The sequence below is a fragment of the Diabrotica virgifera genome, chromosome 7, assembly GCF_917563875.1.
Source record: "Diabrotica virgifera virgifera chromosome 7, PGI_DIABVI_V3a".
In the NCBI taxonomy this organism is placed as follows: Eukaryota; Metazoa; Arthropoda; class Insecta; order Coleoptera; family Chrysomelidae; genus Diabrotica; species Diabrotica virgifera.
Window position 1 is genome coordinate 170,698,549 of NC_065449.1, and position 27,050 is coordinate 170,725,598.

The 27,050-nt window shown below is 36.5% G+C and overlaps 2 protein-coding genes across 3 annotated transcripts; both read left to right on the forward strand.

Moving 5' to 3' along the window:
• LOC126887622 (uncharacterized) lies at window positions 1-27,050 on the forward strand. 2 transcript variants are annotated; one of them, XM_050655226.1, is made up of 4 exons: window positions 1-3,526; window positions 24,299-24,763; window positions 25,334-25,491; window positions 26,889-27,050. In XM_050655226.1, exon 1 carries the CDS (start codon window positions 97-99, stop codon window positions 1,030-1,032), a length of 936 nt encoding a protein of 311 aa, XP_050511183.1. In that variant the 5' UTR covers window positions 1-96; the 3' UTR covers window positions 1,033-3,526; window positions 24,299-24,763; window positions 25,334-25,491; window positions 26,889-27,050. The 2 variants fall into 2 exon arrangements, with proteins under 2 accessions (XP_050511183.1, XP_050511182.1); XM_050655225.1 differs by having other exon boundaries at window positions 24,299-25,491.
• On the forward strand, window positions 5,173-7,128 carry LOC126888671 (golgin subfamily A member 6-like protein 22). Its single transcript, XM_050657033.1, has one exon. The coding sequence runs from the start codon at window positions 5,173-5,175 to the stop codon at window positions 7,126-7,128; it is 1,956 nt and encodes a 651-aa protein (XP_050512990.1).

The following is a 27,050-nucleotide window of genomic DNA, read 5'->3' on the forward strand; positions in this document are numbered from 1 at the left end:
GTATTCGTAGCGCCAATACCCAGAGGGTAGCAGGGATACTTGCCGTGGAACAAAAACTGACACCTGGCAGTAGGTATAAAATGCACACCCATTAATATGGAGAATATTGATTTATGTTTAGGATCGCTGCCTGGGGATCGCCAGGGCACGTCTGGAGCCGGCGCTGGACGTGACAGCATGCGGGACGTCGGTGGCAGGGTGTTGAGGAGGCGGGCCCCTGTCATACAATCAGCTACAGCCCAACCACAACCACAAGCGAGCCAAACAACAAGAGCTCCACCCGCCGAAGGTGCTGCGCTGGATCATCAACCGGCGCTCACTCAAGCGGGACGACCGAGGCAGCGCATAAAATGGACTGTGTCCATCAATGAGAATATTTTGCGCTTCTACTACAAGGTGACAAACCTCGGTCAAGAAACAATCGGCTACCGACAACAGCTGTATGCCGAATTTTGCAGGACGTACCCAGATATTCAAGTATCGGAGCAACGAGTATCAGACCAATACCGGGTAATTATAAGAAACAACCTTATCCCAGAGACTAGACGCAATATCATCAGAAGCGAAGTCGAACGGGAGATTCATAACGATGTAATTGAAGATCAAGTCCCCAATGAAGTGCATGAGCAGATTCCTGAGCTTGCCATACAAGAAACTCAACCTGACAATACAGAGCAGGAAAACAACGAGCTACATGATAACCTAGTAAGCGAAATGGCACGTGCTGTACAAGAGTTTAATGGAACAAACCCACTTAGCAGACCATCGCTACCACGAATAAACTCTTGTAAGAGACTAGGTATGCTGTTACAAATTGTGAACACTGAAGTCCTACACAATTATGTCGTAGAAGCCCACACATTAGAATATCTGCACATGCTAATCTACTGGGCATTAAGGTCAGAACACGACCGGGTACTAATAACGGAAGGACTGGTAGCAGAATTGCACCCTGGGAAAAAAGACTGCTCGGAAAGATTGAATTGCTGCGTAGGGATATTGGTCAAGTCACAGAATATATACGAGGTGTAAGAAGTACAAGAATCATCAGGAGAGCTGAAGAAATAATACGGAATACTGCAAGACACTCAAGATACGATCCAGAAAACAACACAGCTCAACAGTCCCTGGATACATTAAAACAAAGACTCTCAGTTTATTCAGGACGACTAAGAAGGTACAAAGTGAGTAACAACCGAAAATCCGACAATGCCCTTTTTGAGACTGCTGAGAAGGCGTTCTATCGAAAACTCAATTCCACCGTAGAAAATCTCGATAAGTCTTATCCAAGCCAAGAAGAAATCCATGACTTTTGGGGAAATCAACTTTCCACACCAGCTGCTCTTAACAACAATGCTGGATGGATAGAAGATACGGCACAGAACTGCCAACACTACACTACTACTCTCTACGAACCCTTCACCACTGAAGAAGTCTCAAATATCATCAAAGAGCTTCATAACTGGAAATCTCCTGGACCAGACGGAGTTCAAAACTTTTGGCTCAAGAAGTTTTGGAGTGCTCACGAATGCTTATCAACACTAATTAATTATGTTATTTCTAATCCGCAGGATATACCATCATTCCTAACTCAGGGAACCACTTATTTAATACCGAAGGATCAAAATAACACCCAAGATCCAGCAAAATACCGCCCAATTACTTGTCTTCCAACTTTGTATAAATTGGTCACATCCTGTGTAGCCCGGCGAATCTACCAACACTGTGCTCTGAACAATATCATAGAGCCTCAACAGAAAGGATGCGCTAAGGGTTCCATGGGTTGCAAAGAACAACTTATCATCGACTCAGTCATTTCTAATTAAGCATATTCCAAAAAGAGGAACCTATTTACTGCTTTTATAGATTACAAGAAGGCCTTTGATTCAGTGCCGCATGAATGGCTTATAGATGATATGTATTGAATTAAATAGCGTACTATGATGAAATTGACTTTATTTTAGATCACAAGAGATACATGGTTCTTAACCTAAAAACTAAGAAGTAAGCGCGCTTTTCTGCCTTTCATCCTCGACATCTGTCATCTGTCACGACTCGCAAGGTGGGTTCCGTTATACACAACATTTCTCCCCTTCTATAAAGAAAGCTTGTTGGGTGGTTTCACAGCTCTCCCATATCTGGTAACCACTGGCAAAGGTGTCTGCTCAGATTCTAGAAGAGGGGAAACAGGGCTTCTAGATGTCGCATCAGTTTGACTATGCCTAGGTGAACTACTAGTAACAGTGTCATTATTACTAGAATGTGGAATTGCAGTATTGTTTTCCTCCACCTGAAGGTCCATGTCATCACTTACATCAATATTAGGCAGGCGGGTGGGTGCAGATGTGCTCTCATCAACATTTAAAGGCGCTTTTTGAATCACTGCACTCTCACTCACTTCACTTCTAGGTTTTTCCTTAGCTAGACGTATGCTGTCAGCATGCACAAATTTTATAACATTATTAACATTCACAAGGTAAGTACAATAACTTAAAACTTTAACTACATTTCCCAAGTCCCACACATGTGTACGAGTATTTTTGACATATACTTGGTCATTTGTATTATACAATTTAATATTTCGAACTGGTTGATCAGAGTTTACAAAATTACCATTTTCAGATGGTCTTAATAAATCATATCTGGTTCGAGGTCTGACTTTAAACATACACTGAGCTGGAGAAATGCCTGTTGTAGTAGAAGGAGTATTGCGGTAGGTGAAGAGGAAATTAGTTAACTTAATTTTCACAACAGTTAATGTTATATTTTCTGAACATGAAAATAAATTGCGCTCTAATGCTTTCTTTACTGTTTGGACCCCTCTCTCTGCTAGTCCATTTGATTGTGGATGATATGGTGGGGATTTAATTGGTTTTATTCCATTACTCTGACAGAAGGAAACAAACTCTGCTGAATTGAATGGAGGCCCATTATCAGAAACTAGCTCTACTGGTAATCCAAAAATGGCGAAAACATCCCTTAGTACCATTATGACCTCCCTAGCTACTGTACCATTTTCCATTAACCTGACTTCTATCCATTTAGACTTATTGTCCACTAAAATAAGGAAGGTAAAATTTTGCTTCTGGAAAAAATCAACATTTACCCTATAAAAATTATGGGGTGCTAATGCCCATGGTATGCCATTTGACCTATTAGGAAAATTCTGAGTAGACTGACAAACATTACACGATTGAACAAACTTCTCAATACTTTCATTCATTCCAGGCCACCAGCAATAGGATCGCATTAACATTTTTAGTCTTACTATGCCTGTATGTTGTTCATGGAACAAATTAAGTACTCTAACCCTGAGTGAGAATGGAATTACTACTTTAGTACCTAAAACCAAACAATCTCGTTCAACCGAAAAGTTATTTCTAAGTTTAAAATATGGTTTTAAATCATCTCCCTGTACATAGTTTGGCCAACCAGATAGGGTTAACTCAACTACTTTGGAAAATAAATTATCCTGCTTGGTTGCTTTGCCTACATCTTCAAAGTCCAAAGGGACTTCACTTAACATGTTAAATGAAAATATTTCACCAGACACCTTAGTACTATCCTTACAAGGTAAACGGGAAAGGGAATCTGCATTGGAAATTGAACTTCCCTTCTTATATTCTATGGTATAATCATATGCTGACAATGTAAGGGCCCATCTAGTTATTCTTGACGCGACTGTTACTGGAATGCCTCTGTTAGCTCCAAAAATGTACTGCAAAGGCTGATGATCACTGACAAGGGTGAACTTCCGACCATATAAATATTTATGAAACTTACGAAGAGCAAACATAGCTAATGCTTCCCTCTCTATATTTGAATACTTTTGTTCTGCTGATGATAAGGTTCCCGAGGCAAAACAAACAGGCCTATCCTCCCCATCTACTCTGTGACTCAGTACAGCTCCTACTCCAAAACCACTACTGTCACAAGTGACATATATTGGAAGTAAAGGGTATATAAGGTGAGTACTTGGTTTGACAAAAGCAGTACCTTACTGCTGTCAAAAACCTTCTGACAATCTGTTGACCATACAAAAGAAACATTCGACTTACATAACTTGTACAACGGACCTAGTTCACAGGACAGCATAGGCAGAAATTTAGAATAATAGTTAAGAAGATCTAAATATGATTTAAGTTCCGTTAAGTTATGTGGGGGTTTAGCTTTCTTAATACATTCTACTTTTTCTTCCGTAGGGTGTACCCCTGACTCATCAATTCTATGGCCCAAAAATTCAACACTTGTTTCAAAAAATTTACATTTTCCTTCATTAATTTTTACATTAAATTCTTCTAGACGTGAAAGAACATTAATTACATTATTATGACAATTTTCAAGAGATTTACCATAAATTAATACGTCATCGATATAGCATTTGGTGTTTGGTATACCTGCAAGAATATTTTCCATTACTGTCTGGAAAATTCCAGGTGCTGAACTAATGCCATATGTTAATCGATTAAAAGTAAACAACCCTAAATGTGTGTTGATGGTAAGTAATTCTCTTGATTTTTCACTAACTTCTAGTTGCTGATAAGCTCCCTTTAAGTCTAAGACTGTGCACCGGGTGAGCGCCGGACACCGCCGCTGGACGCTAAAAAGGCGTCGCAACTGAGGCGAGCAGTTGCGACGCCTTTCGCCTTCAGCAGATGTATATCACCCTCCAACTTCCCTACGGCTACTCTAATCCCTAAAAGTTAATCTCGTCCACCTCAGCATTGTGACCGGGGGTCGATGGGGGGCCCCAAAGCAGTGTGCGGGGGGCTCCGCCATCGGGCTCTGATCACAAATTTCTATTCGAAAACTTCTTCGACATACCCACTACGAGTAGCCGTCATGTCTTACCCGACCACACATCCATTCCAAATCCTGCGTAACAGGGGAGGCAGCAGTTACGCGGAAACTCCAGGTAGCCTGTGAATACAAACTGCCACTGCGTCCGGAGGCAACCGTGAAAAAAAGCCTAGAGGAGTAAACCTCAATAAAACAATCCCCACTATCACGGTGGAAGGCATCGTGCCAAAGATATGAGAGATGCGAGGGTTAGAGCATCACAAACGATCCCTTCGGGATACCTGGCGACCTCCCGAAGTAACCAAGCCTTGGCGTGGTAAGGGCGCACTGCCGCGCCAGACGTATAGTACGTCCCAACTCGTGGGAATTTATATGAGTACCAATAAACACAATTCTGAACAGACGGGGGTGAGTGAAGACGACCATCGGCGAGACACGGACAATGGAACGGATATGGAAAATGAGAATAGGAAAAAACAGTCGCCTGACGACTTGAAATGGGAAGAAGGAATGAACAGTTTTGAGAGGGAGCTCATAAACTCACATAAAAAGAAACAGAAGATGAACAGGTCGACTGCCCCAAAACAGTCGACACTAGTAGGGGATGAAATGCTGGAAAGCAGTGAAAATGATGACGATGAGATAGGGGAGGAAAGATCACAAGAGGAAGTGGAAAAAATAGAAAAAGGATGGCAAAATATTCAGGAGAGGGTGTTAGCCTCTTTCTTGCTTGATGATGAAACTATGAATAAGAAGAAAAGGAAAGGGGACAGTCTAGAGAGAATAAATGATCTGAAGAGGGAGAGACTGGAAGAGAGTATTAAGTTTCCTAACGAAACCAAACAACAAAAAATAAACAGGAAACTCGAAGAGTTAAATATAAAACTAATAGAGATATTTACTAACCTAAGCGAAAAAAAGGGGGAAAAGGTGGAGATGGATACGGAATTAAAAAAACTGTTAGGGGTCATAAAATCCACTAACAACAAAAAAGAAGACGACAGTATAGCCGAAAAAACACAACAAGAAGTAAAATGCGATCACTGTAAGCTAAAAGTGGAACAAGAAAGACAGAGAGAAGAGCAAGAAAAAATTAAAAGGGCTCTAAACATGGGGGGAGGAAAAAAAACCTTCATGAGTATATGTAATAGCAAATGGGAGGAGAAAGCATATATAAAGACAAATTGGGAACAAGGGGGGTTACGAGAAACGGTCGAGAAGAAAACATGTCTGATAGTAACAAAAAAGGATGCGAAGGACAAAGGGGTAGAAAATATAATAAAGGACGTGGGAGAGGATCTGGCAGAAACACTAGAGGAAGTGAACGAGGGAGAAATCAAATTCCTTGAGAACTTTAGGAGGAAAGAAAATAAAAAAACAATTTGGTACACGTTTGTCGCTGGAATAGAAAAAGAAAGTGGTGGCGATATATACGACCTAGCAGAAAAGGCTATAACTAAAATTAAGAAAGAGATGGATGAAACACCAAAGGTTGTACGGGTCGTAGCCGGTAACGACCTTAACAAGGAGATCATAAGGAAAGCCCTCGAATATGTGGGGCGGAGGGAAAGTATCTCATGGGAGATGATAGTAAGAGGGAAGGAACTCGAGGTAGAGAAGAAGTCAGAACAAGAAGAAGCCCTCCTTATAAAGATGGGGGGGAAAAAATATAACGAAGTTCTTAGCGAAATGAGAGAAAAAATCGACATTGGAAAAATCGGTCTACAAGTGGAGAAGTTAAAAAGAACGAATGGGGGAGATCTCCTTGTAAAGTTAAAGGGAAGAGGGGCTGCGGAGAAGTTGAGGGCTGAACTGGACAGCAAAATGAACGGGATGGACACGGCAATCAGAAGAAAAGAGACTTTCTTCACGATTACGCGGTTGGACCCTGGGGTTGGTGAGGAAACTCTAAAGAAAATGATAAAGAGCTATACAGGCGTTCCTGAGAGAGAGATAGAAGTCAAGGTTCTACGAACAAACAGATATGGGGAGCAGGTAGCTACGATAGCCGTACGCCCCTCCATAGCGGAAGAGCTGAGGAGGTACGGCTCAATAAAAATAGGGTGGGTTGTGTGTCCAATAATGGAGAGACACAACCCAGTTAGGTGTTTTAAGTGCCTAAAGTTCGGGCACAACACTTACGAATGCAAGGAAGAGAGCAGGGCGGCGTGCTGCTATAATTGTCTCCAAACGGGACATACCGTTGCAAGCTGCGGTAATAAACCGTACTGCTCGGTATGCAAAGAAGAAGGGCATAGGATGGACAGGATGGCCTGTCCGTCGTACCGAGCCCTTGTATACGGTAGGGGAGGAGAGGGGAACCCCTAAAACGAACTGACCAAACATAAAATAGACTCCCTGGAAAACGAAGGTGGGCCCATATACAGCCCACCTAGGTGTTATTTTATATCTTTAAAATTTATTTTATCTATTTTATTTATTTTATTTATTCTATTTTACTCTATTATTTCAATTTTACTAAACCGCTTTTATTTATTGAATTCTTTTACTTTTACATATTTTATCTATATACCGTATCTATTTATTTTATTTATATTAATTAATTTATTTGTTTTAGCTTTTATGCTTTTTAATTTTTTCGAAAGACGTGAGTCCGACGCAGAAACGACCTCTGGGAACTGAACCAAAGTGGACCTCAAGGATCAACCTGGTATACGGATATTGCAGGTGAACGTGGGCAGGGCACGCCGAGCACACGACCTTGTCCACGCAAAAGCCTGCAAGCTAGAAATAGACTTGCTCATCGTCCCGGAACCGAACAAAAAAATAACATCAGCCGGTGGTTGGGTCCAGGATAATGGGAAGAATGTGGCGGTGCTCTTTAGAAATAGGGGTTTGGGGGTGCGTGGTATTGTCAGGGGAGGAAATCATATCCTCATAAAACTGAGGGATTTCAGCCTGCTGGCATGCTACGTGTCCCCAAATATCCCTATGATAAGATACAAAGCAATTGTAGATGAAATAATGAGCGCCGCCACGAACGAAAAAGAAGTGATGATCGCCGGGGACATTAACGCGAAATCGAGGTTGTGGGGTGCCCCCATAAACGACAGAAAGGGGGAAATATGGAATGAATGGATAGCCCAGGCTGGCCTCCAAGTATTAAACAATAACAAACCAACATTCGTAAGGGGGGTCAGCCGAACACACATTGATATTACGTTCGCGAGTGAAGGGCTATCCAGGAGAGTGCACGGCTGGGATGTCCTTGACGATCAGTTATTCACCTACCACCGGTATATACAATACGAAATAAAGGTTAAAGGGGGAATAAGGCGGCCGATAGGACACACGGAGATTTATTTTAACAAAACCAAGTACCTATCGGAGGTCAGGAAAATTAATGAACAAGAGATTTCTGACCTTGGCCAACTGAGAAGAGCACTGCAAAGTGCAGCAAATTTGGCCACCGTGAAGAGAAAAGATAATAAAAAATCCCCCTACTGGTGGACGGATGAGATAGAAGGTCTACGGGAGAGATGCCTCAGAGCTCGAAGGAATTATACGAGAAGCCAGGGCAGCCTCGAGCTCAAGGAAATATATAAAGATCTAAAGAAAACTTTAAATAAAAAAATAAAACAAGAGAAAAAAGAAAAGTGGCAGACCCTGATAAAAGCATTGGACGAAGATATATGGGTCGATGCGTACAAGATCACTATGAAGACGCTGAAAATAATCGCCCCATATAGACTCGACGAAGACCAGCGGATGGAATCAGCTGAGCTCCTCTTTCCTACCAAGGATCATCAAAATTTCATTAAGATATTTCCAACGATGGTAGAGGAGTTCACGGAAGAGGAAGTTAGAATAGCTGGTCAGGAGATGAAGACAGGGAAAGCTCCCGGCCCTGACGGGCTGCCACCAGAGGCAATAAAAATAATAGCAACGGAGAAACCAGGTTTGATCAGAAGAATATACAACGACCTACTGCAGAAGCAAGAGTTTCCCAGGGACTTAAAGGAAGCGAACTTAGTTCTACTCCTAAAGCCTGGGAAACCCCCCGATTCAGCAGCCTCTTATCGGCCAATATGCCTTCTGGACTGCCTTGGTAAGTTCTACGAAGGGCTTATCAAGAAGAGGCTGGAGGGCGTGTTGGAAGATCAAAGAGTGCTATCAAATCAACAATATGGATTTCGAAAAGGTAAATCGACAGTCGATGCCGCGACCTGGATAAGGGACGCGGCTAAAGCAAGTAAAAAAAGATGGGTGGTCCTTGTTCTGTTGGACATAAAAAATGCTTTTAATTCAGCAAACTGGGGTCACATAGTAGACCGAATAGTCGAATTTGGGGCTCCAGAGTATGTGTCCAACATAATAAAGGACTACCTATCTGAAAGAACCGTATGCATATCGAAGAAAAAGAAGAAAGAAATGACCGCGGGTGTACCCCAGGGGTCAGTCCTGGGACCCTTACTTTGGAATATACTATACAACGGGGTACTAGAAGTAAACAGGCAGAGAGGAGTGAGAGCGATTGCATACGCGGACGACCTAGCATTACTGGTCGAAGACGACATGAATAGGGGAATAATACAAAAAGTAAACGAAGCAATACAGAAGACCGCAGATTGGATAGAGAGAAATGATCTAAAGTTAGCAGTAGAGAAGACAGAATCCATTATCTTGAGGGGACCAAGAAAGAGAGATGACATAATATTTGGATATAAAGGCTCTGTAATAAGACCCCAAAAGACGGTTAAGTACCTCGGAATTATTTTCGACGACAAGCTTAAATTCGGACAACACGTACAAGAAGCATGTCGGAAGGCAGAAGAAAGGACCTCTATACTAAATAAATTTATGCCAAATATAGGGGGTCCTGGATCCCAGAAGAGAATAGTGATGGCACAATCCATCTTATCCATAGTTTTATACGGAGCCCCAGTGTGGCACGAGGTCCTTCGAATGAAAAAGTATAAAGACGTGCTTCTTAGGACACAAAGGAAACCTCTGATCAGGGTGTGCAGCGCGTATAGAACCGTATCAACCATTGCCTTACAGGTGGTGGCTGGGTCTGTACCGGTGCACATCCTGGCCAGAGAAAGAGTCCGAATGTACCAGAGGGGCAACGGGGCAATAGGTTCAGGTCCACAAGAAAGGAAAAGAAGTCTAGAGATGTGGCAGAGGGAATGGGCAGCCGAAGTCGAGAAGGCGGCCTGGACGAGATCCCTGATTCCAGATGTGGTGAGGTGGTACGAGTGCCGGCATCGGCGCGTCGGCTACTATTTCACACAATTTTTGACGGGACATGGATCGTTCAGGAAGTTTACTCATCGTATAGGGAAAACCATGGACGATCTATGCCCTGAGTGTGGAGTAGTGGATGACGCGCAGCATGTCGTCTTCGTGTGCCCTGCATACCAGGCGGGACGTACCGAGCTGCAGCTGGGACTGGGATCCCCTCTAGGCGAGCCTCACGAGCTAATTGATAAAGCTATCAATAGCAAGAGAGACTTCGACCTGATCATTGCTTTTGTCACGAAGACAATGAAGCACAAAGAGGAGAAAGAGAGGCGACTGCAAGCGGGATGACCGTCTATTTATTTATTTTTTTAACGTTTTTATTTTTGTGTCGCAGATGGCAGCCAGTGGGGGGAGGATCCTTTACATCCAACCTGCGCTGTCTGTCTTATTTTAACTAGTTTTACTTATTTATTTATTTTATCTTGTTTTATCTTCTTATTTACTTCTTCAATCTTATTTATACAATATTTATCATTTTAAATCAATTTTATTACTCAAATGTGTTGCGTGTTGTAAGCGGTAGTCAGCAGGGGGAGGACCTTTTACATCTAACCCATGCTGACTGCCTTTGTATTGTTTTGTTTACTTTCTGTTTTGTCTTGTTTTAGTCTGTTTTTTGTTTTGTATCAGGTAGTGGGGGAGGATTTTTACACCCAACCTCACTGACTGCTTCCTGTTAACTGTAGAATGAATGGGTATGAGTGTGAGTGCGAATTGATGAAAGCACGAATGTTTGGAGTTGCTCGTAACTGTCGACTGGTATCCTTTTGCTAGTTCATGTTTGATTGGGGGCACCCCGGTCGCCCCACCCGCACATGGTCTGCACGGGACGGTCGTCTTCACCGACCGGTCTTTGTGCGGGGTGTGTGCGGGACGGGGCGGCTGGGTGGCCGCTTAATCTACGGAGTGCACGCAGAGGGTGCCCGGGGGGAGTTATGAGTAAGGTCGACGAGTCAGACATGCTCGCCAAGAGCGGTTCCAGACCTGTCGGCTGGAGGAAGAGGAGGTGAGTTTAGTCGGTAGGCGGTTCGGCACGGTGAAGCGTGACGGATCGAATCCGACACACCTGGGACACCTTCCCAGACGGTCTTTTGAAGATTCTCACCTCCCAAAAAAAAAAAAAAAAAAAAAAAAAAAAAAAAAGTCTAAGACTGTAAAAAATTTATTTCCCGACAATTCTGAAAATATGTCCTCTGGTAGAGGTAATACACAGTGATCTGACTCAATAACCTGATTTACTGTTTTCTTGAAATCTACACATATTCTAAAAGATGTTTTCTCTCTCTTTGGAACAACTACTATAGGACTGGCCCACGAACTAATTTTAGTTTTAGTTAAAATTCCTGACTCTACCATCCGATTCAACTCGTCCTCTACCTTAGACTTAAGGGCATATGGCATATCATATGCTCTATGAAAAATAGGACGTACATTATCTTTTAGTTTAAATTCAACTTTAATATTTCTTATATGGGAGTTGGGGTCATCTTTAAATACATTGGAATACTGTGACTTCAACTCTGATATAAGGTGACTTTTATGCTGATTATAACTACAATCATTTACAACATAATTTAGTTTTGATTGCATGTCTGACTTTATAGGCCTTGGGCCCGCATATACAATTATTATTTATGACCACACCGTTGAAACTTTTTGTACTTGTTATTTGGGTGGAGTCGGACACATTTTGAGCTTGGCGCATTATGGTAGTGGGGCGTTTGTCTGTCAAGCGGTGACGAAGTTGTCAACTTTATGCAAGAAAAAAATTTATTACCACATTGGTCATTCTATTTTAATCAATGGATTTTATCATATGAACAACGAAAACAATTTTGTCGGACAAAAATATTGGGGCATACGACGCGTCGGACAAGCTAAATATGTCAAATTTATGAAAATAATAAATTTATTACCACATGGATAATTTTAACGGTATCTACCATAAAGCATTTTTACAATAATGTGGTAACCTTGTCGGACAATTTTCACGGGGCATATGCGCAGTCGGACGCGCCGAAGATGTCAATTTCCTGAAATATTTTTATTTACAACCATTTTTCCGACAACATTAGTAGGTTATAAGTAATTATATTTTTAATCAAAAAATCAAAGTGTCGGACAAAAATATTGGGGCAACTCGACAGTCGGACAAAAAATTTAATTTTTATTAGTAAACTATACTTTCCAATTATGCTGGGTTCGTGCATCCCTTATTGTACAACCATTTTTCCGACAAAAGTATTAGGTTACAAGTAATTATATTCTTAAACAAAAAATGTAATTGTCTGACAAAAATGTTGGGGCAAACGAACAGAAAACTTAATTCTTTTAGGCTATCGACGAGGAGGTATTATCAAAAAAAAATTTTAAAACAGAGTTTCTCGGTTACTTTTGAATCGATTTAGCTGAAAATTGGTACACACACTAAGTAAAGCATTTAAAAGGGTATGACGTAGGTCGGAACCCAAAATTTTCTTAAAAAATTTTCCGACAAGAGGGAAAATTTTAGAAAAATTGTGATCTGATAATGTGTGTATATACTCCTTGAACAACGACAAACATCGTTCTGTATTTTTTTATCGAATTAAAAAAAAATTTTCAGCACATGTATCAGGTTATAAGTAGTTATATTCCAAATCAAAAAATCTAAGTGCCCGACATAAATAGTGGGGCACATCCAAAGTCGGACAAAAAATTTAATTTTTATTAATAAACTATACTTTTAAACTATTCTGGGTTCGTGCATCCCTTATCTTTACAACCATTTTTCCGACAAAAGTAGTAGGATACAAGTAATTATACTCTTAAACAAAAAATGTAATTGTCTGACAAAAATGTTGGGGCAAACGAACAGGAAACTTAATTCTTTTAGGATATGGACGAGGAGGTATTATCCAAAAATATTTTAAAACAGTTTTTCTCGGTTATTTTTGAATCGATTTAGCTGAAAATTGGTACACACACTAAGTAAAACATTTAAAAGGGTATGACGTAGAGCTGTACCCAAAGTTTTCCCAAAAAAATTTCGGACAAGAGGGAAAATTTTAGAAAAATTGTGATCTGATATTTGCGTACATACTCCTTGAACAACGACAAACATCGCTCTGTAGTTTTTTTTCTCGAAATAAAAAAAAATTCCGACACAAGTATCAGGTTATAAGTAGTTATATTCCAAATCAAAAAATCTAAGTGTCCGACAAAAATATTGGGGCAAATCCAAAGTCGGACAAAAAATTTAATTTTTATTGATAAACTATACTTTTAAATTATGCTGGGTTCGTGTACCCCTTATCTTTACAACCATTTTTCCGACAAAGGTAGTAAGTTACAAGTAATTAGATTCTTAAACAAAAAATGTAATTGTTTGACAAAAATTTTGGGGCAAACGAACAGAAAACTTAATTTTTTAGGCTATCGACGAGAAAGTAATATCAAAAAATTTTAAAAGAGTTTTCTCGGTTATTTTTGAATCGATTTAGCTCAAAATTGGTACACACACTAAGTAAAACATTTAAAAGGGTATGACGTAGAGCTGTACCCAAAATTTTCTTAAAAAATTTTCTGACAAGAGGGAAAATTTTAGAAAAATTGTGATCTGATATTTGCTTACATACTCCTTGAACAACGACAAACATCGTTCTGTAGTTTTTTTTTCCAATTAAAAAAAATTTCCGACACAAGTATCAGGTTATAAGTAGTTATATTCTAAATCAAAAAATCTAAGTGTCCGACAAAAATATTGGGTCAAATCCAACGTCGGACAAAAAATTTAATTTTTATTAATAAACTGTCCTTTAAAAAATACTGGGTTCGTGCAACCCTTACCTTTAAAACCATTTTTCCGAAAACATTAGTAGGTTATAAGTAATTATATTCTTAATCAAAAAATCAAAGTGTCCGACAAAAATATTGGGGCAACTCGACAGTCGGACAAAAAATTTAATTTTTATTAGTAAACTATACTTTCAAATTATGCTGGGTTCGTGCATCCCTTATCTTTACAACCATTTTTCCGACAAAAGTTGTAGGTTACAAGTAATTATATTCTAAAACAAAAAATGTAATTGTCTGACAAAAATGTTGGGGCAAACGAACAGAAAACTTAATTCTTTTAGGCTATCGACGAGGAGGTATTATCAAAAAAAAATTTTAAAACAATGTTTCTCGGTTACTTTTGAATCGATTTAGCTGAAAATTGGTACACACACTAAGTAAAGCATTTAAAAGGGTATGACGTAGGTCGGAACCCAAAATTTTCTTAAAAAATTTTCCGACAAGAGGGAAAATTTTAGAAAAATTGTGATCTGATAATTTGTGTACATACTCCTTGAACAACGACAAACATCGTTCTGTATTTTTTTCTCGAATTAAAAAAAAAATTTTCAGCACATGTATCAGGTTATAAGTAGTTATATTCCAAATCAAAAAATCTAAGTGCCCGACATAAATAGTGGGGCACATCCAAAGTCGGACAAAAAATTTAATTTTTATTAATAAACTATACTTTTAAAATATTCTGGGTTCGTGCATCCCCTATCTTTACAACCATTTTTCCGACAAAAGTAGTAGGATACAAGTAATTATACTCTTAAACAAAAAATGTAATTGTCTGACAAAAATGTTGGGGCAAACGAACAGGAAACTTAACTCTTTTAGGCTATGGACGAGGAGGTATTATCCAAAAATATTTAAAACAGTTTTTCTCGGTTATTTTTGAATCGATTTAGCTGAAAATTGGTACACACACTAAGTAAAACATTTAAAAGGGTATGACGTAGAGCTGTACCCAAAAATTTTCCCAAAAAAATTTCGGACAAGAGGGAAAATTTTAGAAAAATTGTGATCTGATATTTGCGTACATACTCCTTGAACAACGACAAACATCGTTCTGTAGTTTTTTTTCTCGAAATAAAAAAAAATTTCCGACGCAAGTATCAGGTTATAAGTAGTTATATTCCAAATCAAAAAATCTAAGTGTCGGACAAAAATATTGGGGCAAATCCAAAGTCGGACAAAAAATTTAATTTTTATTGATAAACTATACTTTTAAATTATGCTGGGTTCGTGTACCCCTTATCTTTACAACCATTTTTCCGACAAAGGTAGTAAGTTACAAGTAATTATATTCTTAAACAAAAAATGTAATTGTTTGAGAAAAATCTTGGGGCAAACGAACAGAAAACTTAATTCTTTTAGGCTATCGACGAGAAAGTAATATCAAAAAATTTTAAAAGAGTTTTCTCGGTTATTTTTGAATCGATTTAGCTCAAAATTGGTACACACACTAAGTAAAACATTTAAAAGGGTATGACGTAGAGATGTACCCAAAATTTTCTTAAAAAATTTTCTGACAAGAGGGAAAATTTTAGAAAAATTGTGATCTGATATTTGCTTACATACTCCTTGAACAACGACAAACATCGTTCTGTATTTTTTTTTTCCAATTAAAAAAAATTTCCGACACAAGTATCAGGTTATAAGTAGTTATATTCTAAATCAAAAAATCTAAGTGTCCGACAAAAATATTGGGTCAAATCCAACGTCGGACAAAAAATTTAATTTTTATTAATAAACTGTCCTTTAAAAAATACTGGGTTCGTGCAACCCTTACCTTTAAAACCATTTTTCCGACAACATTAGTAGGTTATAAGTAATTATATTCTTAATCAAAAAATCAAAGTGTCGGACAAAAATATTGGGGCAACTCGACAGTCGGACAAAAAATTTAATTTTTATTAGTAAACTATACTTTCAAATTATGCTGGGTTCGTGCATCCCTTATCTTTACAACCATTTTTCCGAAAAAAGTAGTAGGTTACAAGTAATTATATTCTTAAACAAAAAATGTAATTGTCTGACAAAAATGTTGGGGCAAACGAACAGGAAACTTAATTCTTTTAGGCTATGGACGAGGAGGTATTATCCAAAAATATTTTAAAACAGTTTTTCTCGGTTATTTTTGAATCGACTTAGCTGAAAATTGGTAAACACACTAAGTAAAACATTTAAAAGGGTATGGCGTAGAGCTGTACCCAAAATTTTCCCAAAAAAATTTCGGACAAGAGTTAAAATTTTAGAAAAATTGTGATCTGATATTTGCGTACATACTCCTTGAACAACGACAAACATCGTTCTGTAGTTTTTTTTCTCGAAATAAAAAAAAATTTCCGATATAAGTATCAGGTTATAAGTAGTTATATTCGAAATCAAAAAATCTAAGTGTCCGACAAAAATATTGGGGCAAATCCAAAGTCGGACAAAAAATTTAATTTTTATTGATAAACTATACTTTTAAATTATGCTGGGTTCGTGTATCCCTTATCTTTACAACCATTTTTCCGACAAAGGTAGTAAGTTACAAATAATCATATTCTTAAACAAAAAATGTAATTGTCTGACAAAAATGTTGGGGCAAACGAACAGAAAACTTAATTCTTTTAGGCTATCGACGAGGAGGTATTATCAAAAAAAAATTTTAAAACAGTGTTTCTCGGTTACTTTTGAATCGATTTAGCTGAAAATTGGTACACACACTAAGTAAAGCATTTAAAAGGGTATGACGTAGGTCGGAACCCAAAATTTTCTTAAAAAATTTTCGGGCAAGAGGAAAAATTTTAGAAAAATTGTGATTTGATAATTTGTGTACATACTCCTTGAACAACGACAAACATTGTTCTGTAGTTTTTTTTTTTTCGAATTAAAAAAATTTCCGACACAAGTATCAGGTTATAAGTAGTTATATTCCAAATCAAAAAATCTAAGTGTCCGACATAAATATTGGGGCAAATCCAAAGTCGGACAAAAAATTTAATTTTTATTGATAAACTATACTTTTAAATTATGCTGGGTTCGTGTATCCCTTATCTTTACAACCATTTTTCCGACAAAGGTAGTAAGTTACAAGTAATTGTATTCTTAAACAAAAAATGTAATTGTCTGACAAAAATCTTGGGGAAACGAACAGAAAACTTAATTCTTTTGGGCTATCGACGAGAAGGTATTATCAAAAAAATTTTTAAAACAGTTTTCTCGGTTATTTTTGAATCGATTTAGCTCAAAATTGGTACACACACTAAGTAAAACATTTAAAAGGGTATGACGTAGAGCTGTACCCAAAATTTTCCCAAAAAAAAATCCGACAAGAGGGAAAATTTTAGAAAAATTGTGATCTGATAATTTGTGTACATACTCCTTGAACAACGACAAACATCGTTCTCTATTTTTTTCTGGAATTAAAAAAAAATTTCAGCACATGTATCAGGTTTTAAGTAGTTATATTAAAAAATCAAAAAATCTAAGTGTCTGACATAAATAGTGGGGCAAATCCAAAATCGGACAAAAAATTTAATTTTTATTAATAAACTATACTTTTAAACTATTCTGGGTTCGTGCATCCCTTATCTTTAAAACCATTTCTCCGACAAAAGTAGTAAGTTACAAGTAATTATACTCTTGAACAAAAAATGTAATTGTCTGACAAAAATGTTGGGGCAAACGAACAGGAAACTTAATTCTTTTATGCTATGGACGAGGAGGTATTATCCAAAAATATTTTAAAACAGTTTTCTCGGTAATTTTTGAATCGATTTAGCTGAAAATTGGTACAAACACTAAGTAAAACATTTAAAAGGGTATGACGTAGAGCTATACCCAAAATTTTCCCAAAAAAATTTCCGACAAGAGGGAAAATTTTAGAAAAATTGTGATATGATATTTGCGTACTACTCTTTGAACAACGACAAACATGGTTCTGTAGTTTTTTTTCTCGAAATAAAAAAAATTTCCGACACAAGTATCAGGTTATAAGTAGTTATATTACAAATAAAAAAATCTAAGTGTCCGACAAAAATATTGGGGCAAATCCAAATTCGTACAAAAAATTTAATTTTTATTGATAAACTATACTTTTAAACTATGCTGGGTTCGTGTATCCCTTATCTTTACCACCATTTTTCGACAAAAGTAGTAAGTTACAAGTAATTATACTCTTAAACAAAAAATGTAATTGTCTGACAAAAATCTTGGGGCAAACGAACAGAAAACTTAATTCTTTTAGGCTATCGACGAGACATAGGCGTAACCAGGATGATCCTAAGGGGGGGGTTACAACTACCTGAAAGGGGGGGGTTACAACTACTGGAAGGTCTATGAGGGCTATGGTGTTAAGCGTATAGAGCTCAAAGTACATCCCAATGGGGGGGTTACAACCCCCAAAACCCCCCCCTGGTTACGCCTATGCGACGAGAAGGTATTATCAAAAAAATTTTTAAAACAGTTTTCTTGGTTATTTTTGAATCGATTTAGCTCAAAATTGGTACACACACTAAGTAAAACATTTAAAATGGTAGACGCAGAGCTGTACTCAAAATTTTTCCAAAAAAATTTCCGACAAGAGGGAAAATTTTAGAAAAATTGTGATCTGATATTTGCGTACATACTCCTTGAACAACGACAAACATAGTTCTGTAGTTTTTTTTCTCGAAATAAAAAAAATTTCCGACACAAATCGGGTTATAAGTAGTTATATTCCAAATCAAAAAATCTAAGTGTCGGACAAAAATATTGGGGCAAATCCAAAGTCGGACAAAAAATTTAATTTTTATTGATAAACTATACTTTTAAATTATGCTGGGTTCGTGTACCCCTTATCTTTACAACCATTTTTCCGACAAAGTAGTAAGTTACAACTAATTATATTCTTAACCAAAACATGTAACTGTCTGACAAAAATGTTGGGGCAAAAGAACAGAAAACTTCATTATTTTAGGCTATCGACGAGGAGATATTATCAAAAAAAATTTTAAAACAGTTTTTCTCGGTTATTTTTAGATCGATTTAGCTGAAAATTGTTACACACATTAAGTAAAAAATTTAAAAGGGTATGACTTGGAGAATAGAGAAGAAGACACAATGATGAACTCCAGACAATATACGGAGATGAAAACATAGTACGCTACATTAAATCAAACAGAATACGATGGGCGGGTCACGTACTAAGATCAAGTGACGAAAGACTTCTAAACGCCACATTCTGGGAAAGGCCCTATGGAAAAAGGTCAGTTGGTCGCCCAAGAAAGAGATGGAAGGACGCAGTAGCCAGCGATCTACGCAAAATGGGAGTACAGCAATAGGAAATAGCTGCTCAGGACCGACAACAATGGAGGGAAATAGTAAACGCGGCCAAGACTCACATAGAGTTGTAGAGCCAAATGATGATGATGATGATGACTTAGAGTTGTACCCAAAATTAATTTTGGGTATTAACTACAGTTACATTATTAACTACATTTTTTAACTACAGTTAAGAATTTAATATTCACCATTGGCGCGCATACGGGTAATATGAGCCGAAAAATACGTAATTTAATATGAAGTCAAAAATGTATAAAAATTAATTTTTTTTTAAATTGTACCAAAACGCCCCATTATTTTTGTCCGACAAGTGATCCAATATGCATTACACATGTAAAAAAACAGTACAAAATAAAAATAACATCTGTGGTAATAAATAAAAAATTTTCAGGAAATTGACATTTTCAGCGCGTCCGACTGCGCATATGCCCCGTGAAAATTGTCCGACAAGGTTACCACATTATTGTAAAAAGGTTTTATGGTAGATTTCGTTAAAATTAGCTATGTGGTAATAAATTTATTATTTTCATAAATTTTAAGTTATTTTTCGGGTGTAACTACAATGATATTATGCTAAAAATGATGGTGTATCGCATATTTAAAATGCGTTTATCTCGAAAACGGTTGAGTTTAGGAAGATGAAAGAAGTATACCTTTTTTAAGTAAAACTAATAGGAAAATAAAAATTTTAATGTCAAAATTATACAGAGTGAGGGATAAAAAAAATTGAACGTAATAAATGAGTGCTGAAAGGCATATGTGGCGCCCTCTGGGCAATGCATAATTTTTGGTAAGGAATATAGATTTCTCGACCCAAGAAACCCCCAGATATAAAATTTCATGTTGTTATCTCATACCTATCAGGAAATATTCAATAATAAATAAAAAAAAAGTTTAACTTTGACACACTGTATCTCGGCTATTATAAACTTTTTACTAAGGTAAGTTAGCTTAAATCGGCCTATTTTAACCTCAGGGACCTGAGGTTAAGCTATGGCCCATTCTTTACCAAACACCCTGTATGCATAAAAATTACTTTTTATTTTAATTGTACCAAAACGCCCCATTATTTTTGTCCGACAAGTGATCCAATATGCATTACACATGTAAAAGAACAGTACAAAATAAAAATGACATATGTGGTAATAAATAAAAAATTTTCAGGAAATTGACATCTTCGGCGCGTCCGACTGCGCATATGCCCCGTGAAAATTGTCCGACAAGGTTACCACAATATTGTAAAAAGGTTTTATGATAGATACCGTTAAAATTATCGATGTGGTAATAAATTTATTATTTTCATAAATTTGACATATTTAGCGTGTCCGACGCGTCATATGCCCCAATATTTTTGTCCGACAAAATTGTTTTCGTTGTTTATATGACAAAATCCATTGATTAAAATAGAATGACCAATGTGGTAATAAATTTTTTTCTTGCATAAAATTGACAACTTCGTCACCGCTTGACAGATAAACGCCCCACTACCATAATGCGCCAAGCTCAAAATTTGTCCGACTCCACCCAAATAACAAGTACAAAAAGTTTCAACGGTGTGGTCATAAATAATAATTGTATATGCGGGCCCAAGGCCTATTAACAAATTCTGATCTATACCCATTAAACTTAAATTATTCTTACTTCCATTATTTTCACTGCTTGATACACTATAATCAAGTGTTAACTGATTAAACAAGGCTGTCTTCCAAGAAGGATTGAAAACATTTAGCCAATTCCTTCCTATCAAAGGCAAAAACCTATTTGAGCTTTCAATAACTAATAATGGCAACAAGGTTAACTGGCTTTTATACAAGACATTTACATAAATTTGACCTACAACTGAAATGTTATTGCCAGTAACTGCTCTTAACTTAACATTAGTACTGTTCATCTTGCATTTACTAAAATATTTTGAAAAATCACTTACGTGGATGACTGACTTACATGCACCACTATCGATTTCCATAACTAAGGGCACACCTTCAACTTGCACATTCACTTTCCAGGGCTTTTCCATACCCGTTGTGAGGGCTGCAATATGGCCTAATTGCAACAATTCACTGCTCTCTTCCTCTTCGGTCACTTCTACCTGGTTAACTTTTTTTCTTTTACAGACTCTACTGGTGTGTCCCACTTTTTGACAGAAAAAACATTCCCAATTAACTGCTGGGCATGTTTCTGGTTGATGTCGTCTTCCACATCGAAAGCATGGTTTCAACACTGACTGGTTCCTGGACTCTGACTGACTTTTTGACTGACTACGATATTGCTTACTAGACATTTGTAGTTTGCCTACTGATACTGCTGCCACCCCTTGAACAAGCTTGCTTTGACATTCAGCTGCTTCTTGACTTAAGGCTTTCTTACAAGCATCTTCAAACGTTAGGGTCTCAGCTTCGCTAAGTAACTTAGTCCGAATATTAGTATTACTAATACCGCAAACTAACCTGTCTCGTAGGGCTTGATCGAGGAATTTCTCAAATTTACAAGACTTTGACAGTGCTTTTACTTCTTTTACATACTGCTCTAGCGATTCTTCTGCTTGTTGGTTTCTACTATGAAATCTGTATCTTTCATAGATTACACTTGTAGCCAGTGGCGGCTCGTACCACTTTAAGAAGGTAGTGCCACAACTCGGGCAGCCGCCAAAATTTTTAGTGACGGATTCACGATATTGTCCAAAAAAGGTATACTGACAACAAAAACTAAAAAAAAAAATATGCGCAGATACTTTTATCTATATCTTAAGTTTATTGATCTGAGGTGCCAAGAAATTGTCCAACATTGATCAAAACAGTTCCGTAAATTAATTAATAATAAAAACCTCTTAACCTACCACCAGCATTTACTGCTGATAGTGCTTGAAAATTGTTATTACTATTTAGTCTCTATTTACCAATTTATAAAAATAATACTATTTCATTATTCACACACATGCACAAATTTTTGTAATGCCACTTTTAAAGTTTACGATATATGAAGTTCATTCTTCTATTTTTTGGTTGCAAAGTTTTCAATGACTTTATAATTAAAATTATCAATACAATTTACAAAATGCTTTTCTGCAGATAGCATACCTAAAGCACTAGGTTTCGATGTAAACATCGAAATACAGCGTTCTGCTTCAGATGTTGATATAGGAATGGTAACTAAAATACTTAAAAGTTTAATAGTTTCTTCAAATGTGCTTTTTAAACCTTCCCTCTACAATAAAACCGATAGCGAAACAGCCCCAGAGGTAGTACTTAATTCGTCTCCCTAATACAGTACCTACTTCTAATTCAGTTTTAAACCGAGTTTTGCTTAAAAATTAAAATTGTCTCCATGGTTCATTAAGAAATGATTCGGAGAACTGATGCTTATAAGCAGAAAACTCCTCGGACATAAATAAATTATAAGCAACTAAATGTCCGGAGAAGGTAGACCTTTGAAAGATCTGGTACTGTGAATAGTATGAACCATTAAGTATTTGTCTAATTCGGCGCTAAAATTGACCAGCTCCTTAAATATACCTCTATTTTCTGAATTTTCTTTTTCGTCGTGACCTCTTAAAGCTAACTCGAAAGCTCCACAACACCTTATAACATTTGTAGTTTTTTTTCTAGCGAAAAACCACCAAAAAATTTTTTAAAATACTAATCTTTATTGTCAATTACTAAATTAAACTTAATAAATAATCAAAATATTATCAAATACCCACGATCATGATGCACTAAAAGTTTAATTATAAATACAAAAACTTTTTAACAGAAAATATACATAATAAAAGCGACAAACCAGCACGTAAAGAAACTCAAAATAAATAGACCTGGCTTCATACCCTCGTGCCTGGCACAGAGATTCTAATGTTAAGGTATACTAATAGTCCAATATAGCTCTTTCTCTGTCACTTACATATAATGCTCGTAAAATCTTTCTCTCTTTGCTCGTGCCAGTACCGACTTCGGCGCGAAGGAGATTCTCCTGTCGAATACTCTCCGCTGTCGGCAGGGATTGTATTGCGCCCATAGTTGCCATATTTTATATAATTTATGAAGATCAAAAGAAATACACACAAAAAAATTAATAGGAATTAAAAAGTTTTGAAGATAAAAAATATGTTTATGGATAGTTAGCAAGGTAGTGCCATGGCTCTATGGCACTACCTCACGGACCGCCACTGCTTGTAGCTGGTGCATATCTGGCTTTAAGTATCGTTACTAACTGATCGTATGTTTTCATTGCAGGGGTATCTGGGAATAAATATGTTTTCAACGTATCATACGTTTTCGCACCCATAAATGTTATTAAATTTGCTACCTTTTTTTCATTTTCAGTGTCGTTCACTATGAAATACTGCTGCAAGCGCTCTTCCCAGGCTTCAAACGATTCCTTCGCAGCATTAAACTCGTCGAACTTTGGCATATTGACTACTGCCCTGAACACAAAATTTGCAATGACTTATTGACTTATACCTGCTTATACCAACGTGGCGTTCTTTCTGAATCGTCGCCAATATGATATGTATTGAATTAAATAGCGTACTATGATGAAATTGACTTTATTTTAGATCACAAGAGATACATGGTTCTTAACCTAAAAACTAAGAAGTAAGCGCGCTTTTCTGCCTTTCATCCTCGACATCTGTCATCTGTCACGACTCGCAAGGTGGGTTCCGTTATACACAACAATAGATATATTGAGAATATATAAAGTCGATGATAATATAGTGACCTTTTTACAACATATAATGACAGAGTGGAAAACTAGAATTCACCTTCAAATACCTGGTGAAAGTAACATCGAAACTGAAAATATCGCAATCAGCCGGGGCCTGTTTCAAGGAGATTCGTTGAGTCCTCTGTGGTTCTGTCTAGCTATGAACCCACTATCTCAGCTATTGAACTCCACAGATACAGGTTTTAGCATCAAAAATAACAACAATGTGGTGGCGAAGCTTAATCATTTATTGTACATGGATGATTTGAAATTAATGGCTTCCACTCGAAACCAACTCGATGAGATGCTAAAAACTGTAGAAACTTTTTCTAATGATATTAGTATGCACTTCGGACTAGACAAGTGCCGTATTTTAAATATAGTCAGAGGAAAAGTACAGCCCTAACGACACACAACAATCCAGGAATGTACTACCAAAGTTCTATCAATATTTGAATGTCCTGGACATTTAGGGAACATTCGGTGAACATCTGATTAAATTATTCCTGGAATGTTACCATAAGACATTCTGTGAACATACTACCAATGTTGCTATATGTTCATTTTCAAATTCACGGCGCATGTATTTGTGCATGGTGCTTAGAGAGGGCATCACGTGACTAAAAACGACCAATGACCTCACTTCGGACTTCGGCGCTTCGGCCATCTTGGCATGCATCTTGGCCTTGGCCGTTGGCCACCTTGCCGTGATCGTTGTTTGTTTTTATTTGTGCTTTTTAAGAATATTTTTTTAATTCGGATACTTTTATAATAACTTTAATAGTATTATTAACATAGTGCATAAAATCAGTTGGAGTAGCAGAAGCAATGTAGATAAAAAATCTGCAGGAATAACGTTTCAAAGGTTAGTACCTATGCAAATATGTAAACAAAGGCATGCCCCTATTTCAGAAAATATCCATTTATTATTTTAATAATTGCGAATAAGCCACAAACTTGATTATTCCTAACTAAAATAGTAAATAGAGATAATAACAAACGGATTATTTGTAAAATTAAATTTTTTTTGCGTTTTTGCTAATGTATGCCTTTATAAACAGGATGGCAGACCACACACTATAATAGTATTACCAACTAATGAATACCACAGTAAACTGTCCTTTTTATGAATAGTATAGTCGGTTCGCTAAACTTAGTCTCAGACACAACTGGCTAGTGATTTTAGTAAATAATTTTGACAATGGTAAAATTGGCAAAAAAATAATAACTAAATAGTAATTTTGGCAAAATTGGCCAAAAACAAAAAAATTACCTACTTAAATCACTAGCCAGTTGTGTCTAGGGAAACGACTATACTAATAAACAATTTCTAAGCTGCTTTTTATAATATTTTGTGAGTTCATTAATCATATTTTTTATTTAAAACTAAAATTTGGTAATAATGCTCAGTAATGCATATATTTTGTATTTTTAGCTTTCCAGAAGATCCTGCGAAGAAGGCATGAAGTATTGATCAGATTTGTTAATAGAGCAGTATGTTCAAAACATTTTTTAGAAAAAGATATTGACAGAACTTCACTTTCAACTGTTCGTTTGAGAGACCGTGCTGTTCCAATAGCTTATATCACACAGGTAATATGCTTAACCCAATTAATAATACAATTACAATATACAGTTGGAAAAATTAAAGAATAGGACTTTTCATTTACAGTCATTTGTTTCGAGCTTCAGTCATATGTCGTATAATCCGTGTTGTATTAATATTATACACAGACTATATAACATATGACAGAAGCTCGAAACAAATGACAATCGATGAAAAGCCCTATAGGGCTTTGTTCATTGTCATTTGTTTCGAGCTTCTGTCATGTGTCACATATATTAATATATCTACGTCATACGTCTTTGGTTTGTATCATTGGTTATATCAATAACGTATGACGTAGATATATTAATATTATGTGACACATGACAGAAGCTCGAAACAAATGACTGTGAATGAAAAGCCCTATAACCATGAACGATCACATCAATCACTTATTTTGTATTTGCTGTCTTTTTCTATAAATCACAAACGTTTGTTATAGAAAAAGATCATCATCATCATCATCATTGGCTCGACAGCCCTTTCTGGGTCTTGGCCTGTTCCAGGATTCTTCTCCACTATGATCTGTTTCGTCCTTTTTTTCTCCAGTTTTTTATTTTTAGTTTTTATATCATTTTCTATTTGTTCTAAAATAGAAAAAGATAGCAAATACAAAATAAGTGATTGATGTGATCGTTCATGGGTACAGGGCTTTTCATTCACAGTCATTTGTTTCGAGCTTTTGTCATGTGTCACATAATATTAATATATCTACGACATACGTTATTGGTATATACAATAATACAAACCAAAGACATATGACGTAGATATATTAATATTATGTGACACATGACAGAAGCTCGAAACAAATGACAATCGATGAAAAGCCCTATTCTTTCATTTTTCCAACTGTAGATACCGTTGCTCTTCATTATCTACATCAGAGATCTAAGTTGACATTGTTGCCCAATTACAAAAAATTTTTGAATTCATTTTAAGTCCAATATATCACATAATTATTGTGAAGTAGATTATACAAGAAAACAGATTAATATTGAAGGTAAATAAATAAAAACATCAGAAATAGAAAACAAGAATTAAGTTATAATCTTAAGTTAAAGTAAATAATCAAAACAATAAATATAATAAAACAAAATACTTATTTGTTTGTGAAAAAGCTATTTCTTTGTGGCATTTTTGTAATTATTGTAACTATTTTAATGGGGAAATAAGCCACAACTTACTTGAAAAAATAACTTTATTATTGTTTCTACTTCCACATCGGACGTCGTTGTCAAAATAAAAAATGTTTTACTATTTTCTTTATTAAATATTATTTAATTTATTATTATTATTATTTATGCATATTATTACCTGTAAATATTTCTTCTGATTGTTAATTGTAAAGGATAGAAAAATTACCATTTATTTTATTTTCTTTTAGAATCAGCTGAGAGAAGTGGTCTACAAAAAACCAGGAAGGAAATGGAATATGTGGCTATGAAAGGCAAAAGAAAGGTTTACAAAGCAAATGTGACACATTTTTTTATAGGAATATCAGTAAATTACATTAAAAGATTTTTTACAATAAAAATGTTTATATTTA

Coding starts and splice junctions, on each gene's coding strand:
- LOC126887622 (XM_050655225.1), top strand. CDS start 97: ATGGAGAATATTGATTTATGTTTAGGATCGCTGCCTGGGGATCGCCAG.
- LOC126888671 (XM_050657033.1), top strand. CDS start 5,173: ATGAGTACCAATAAACACAATTCTGAACAGACGGGGGTGAGTGAAGAC.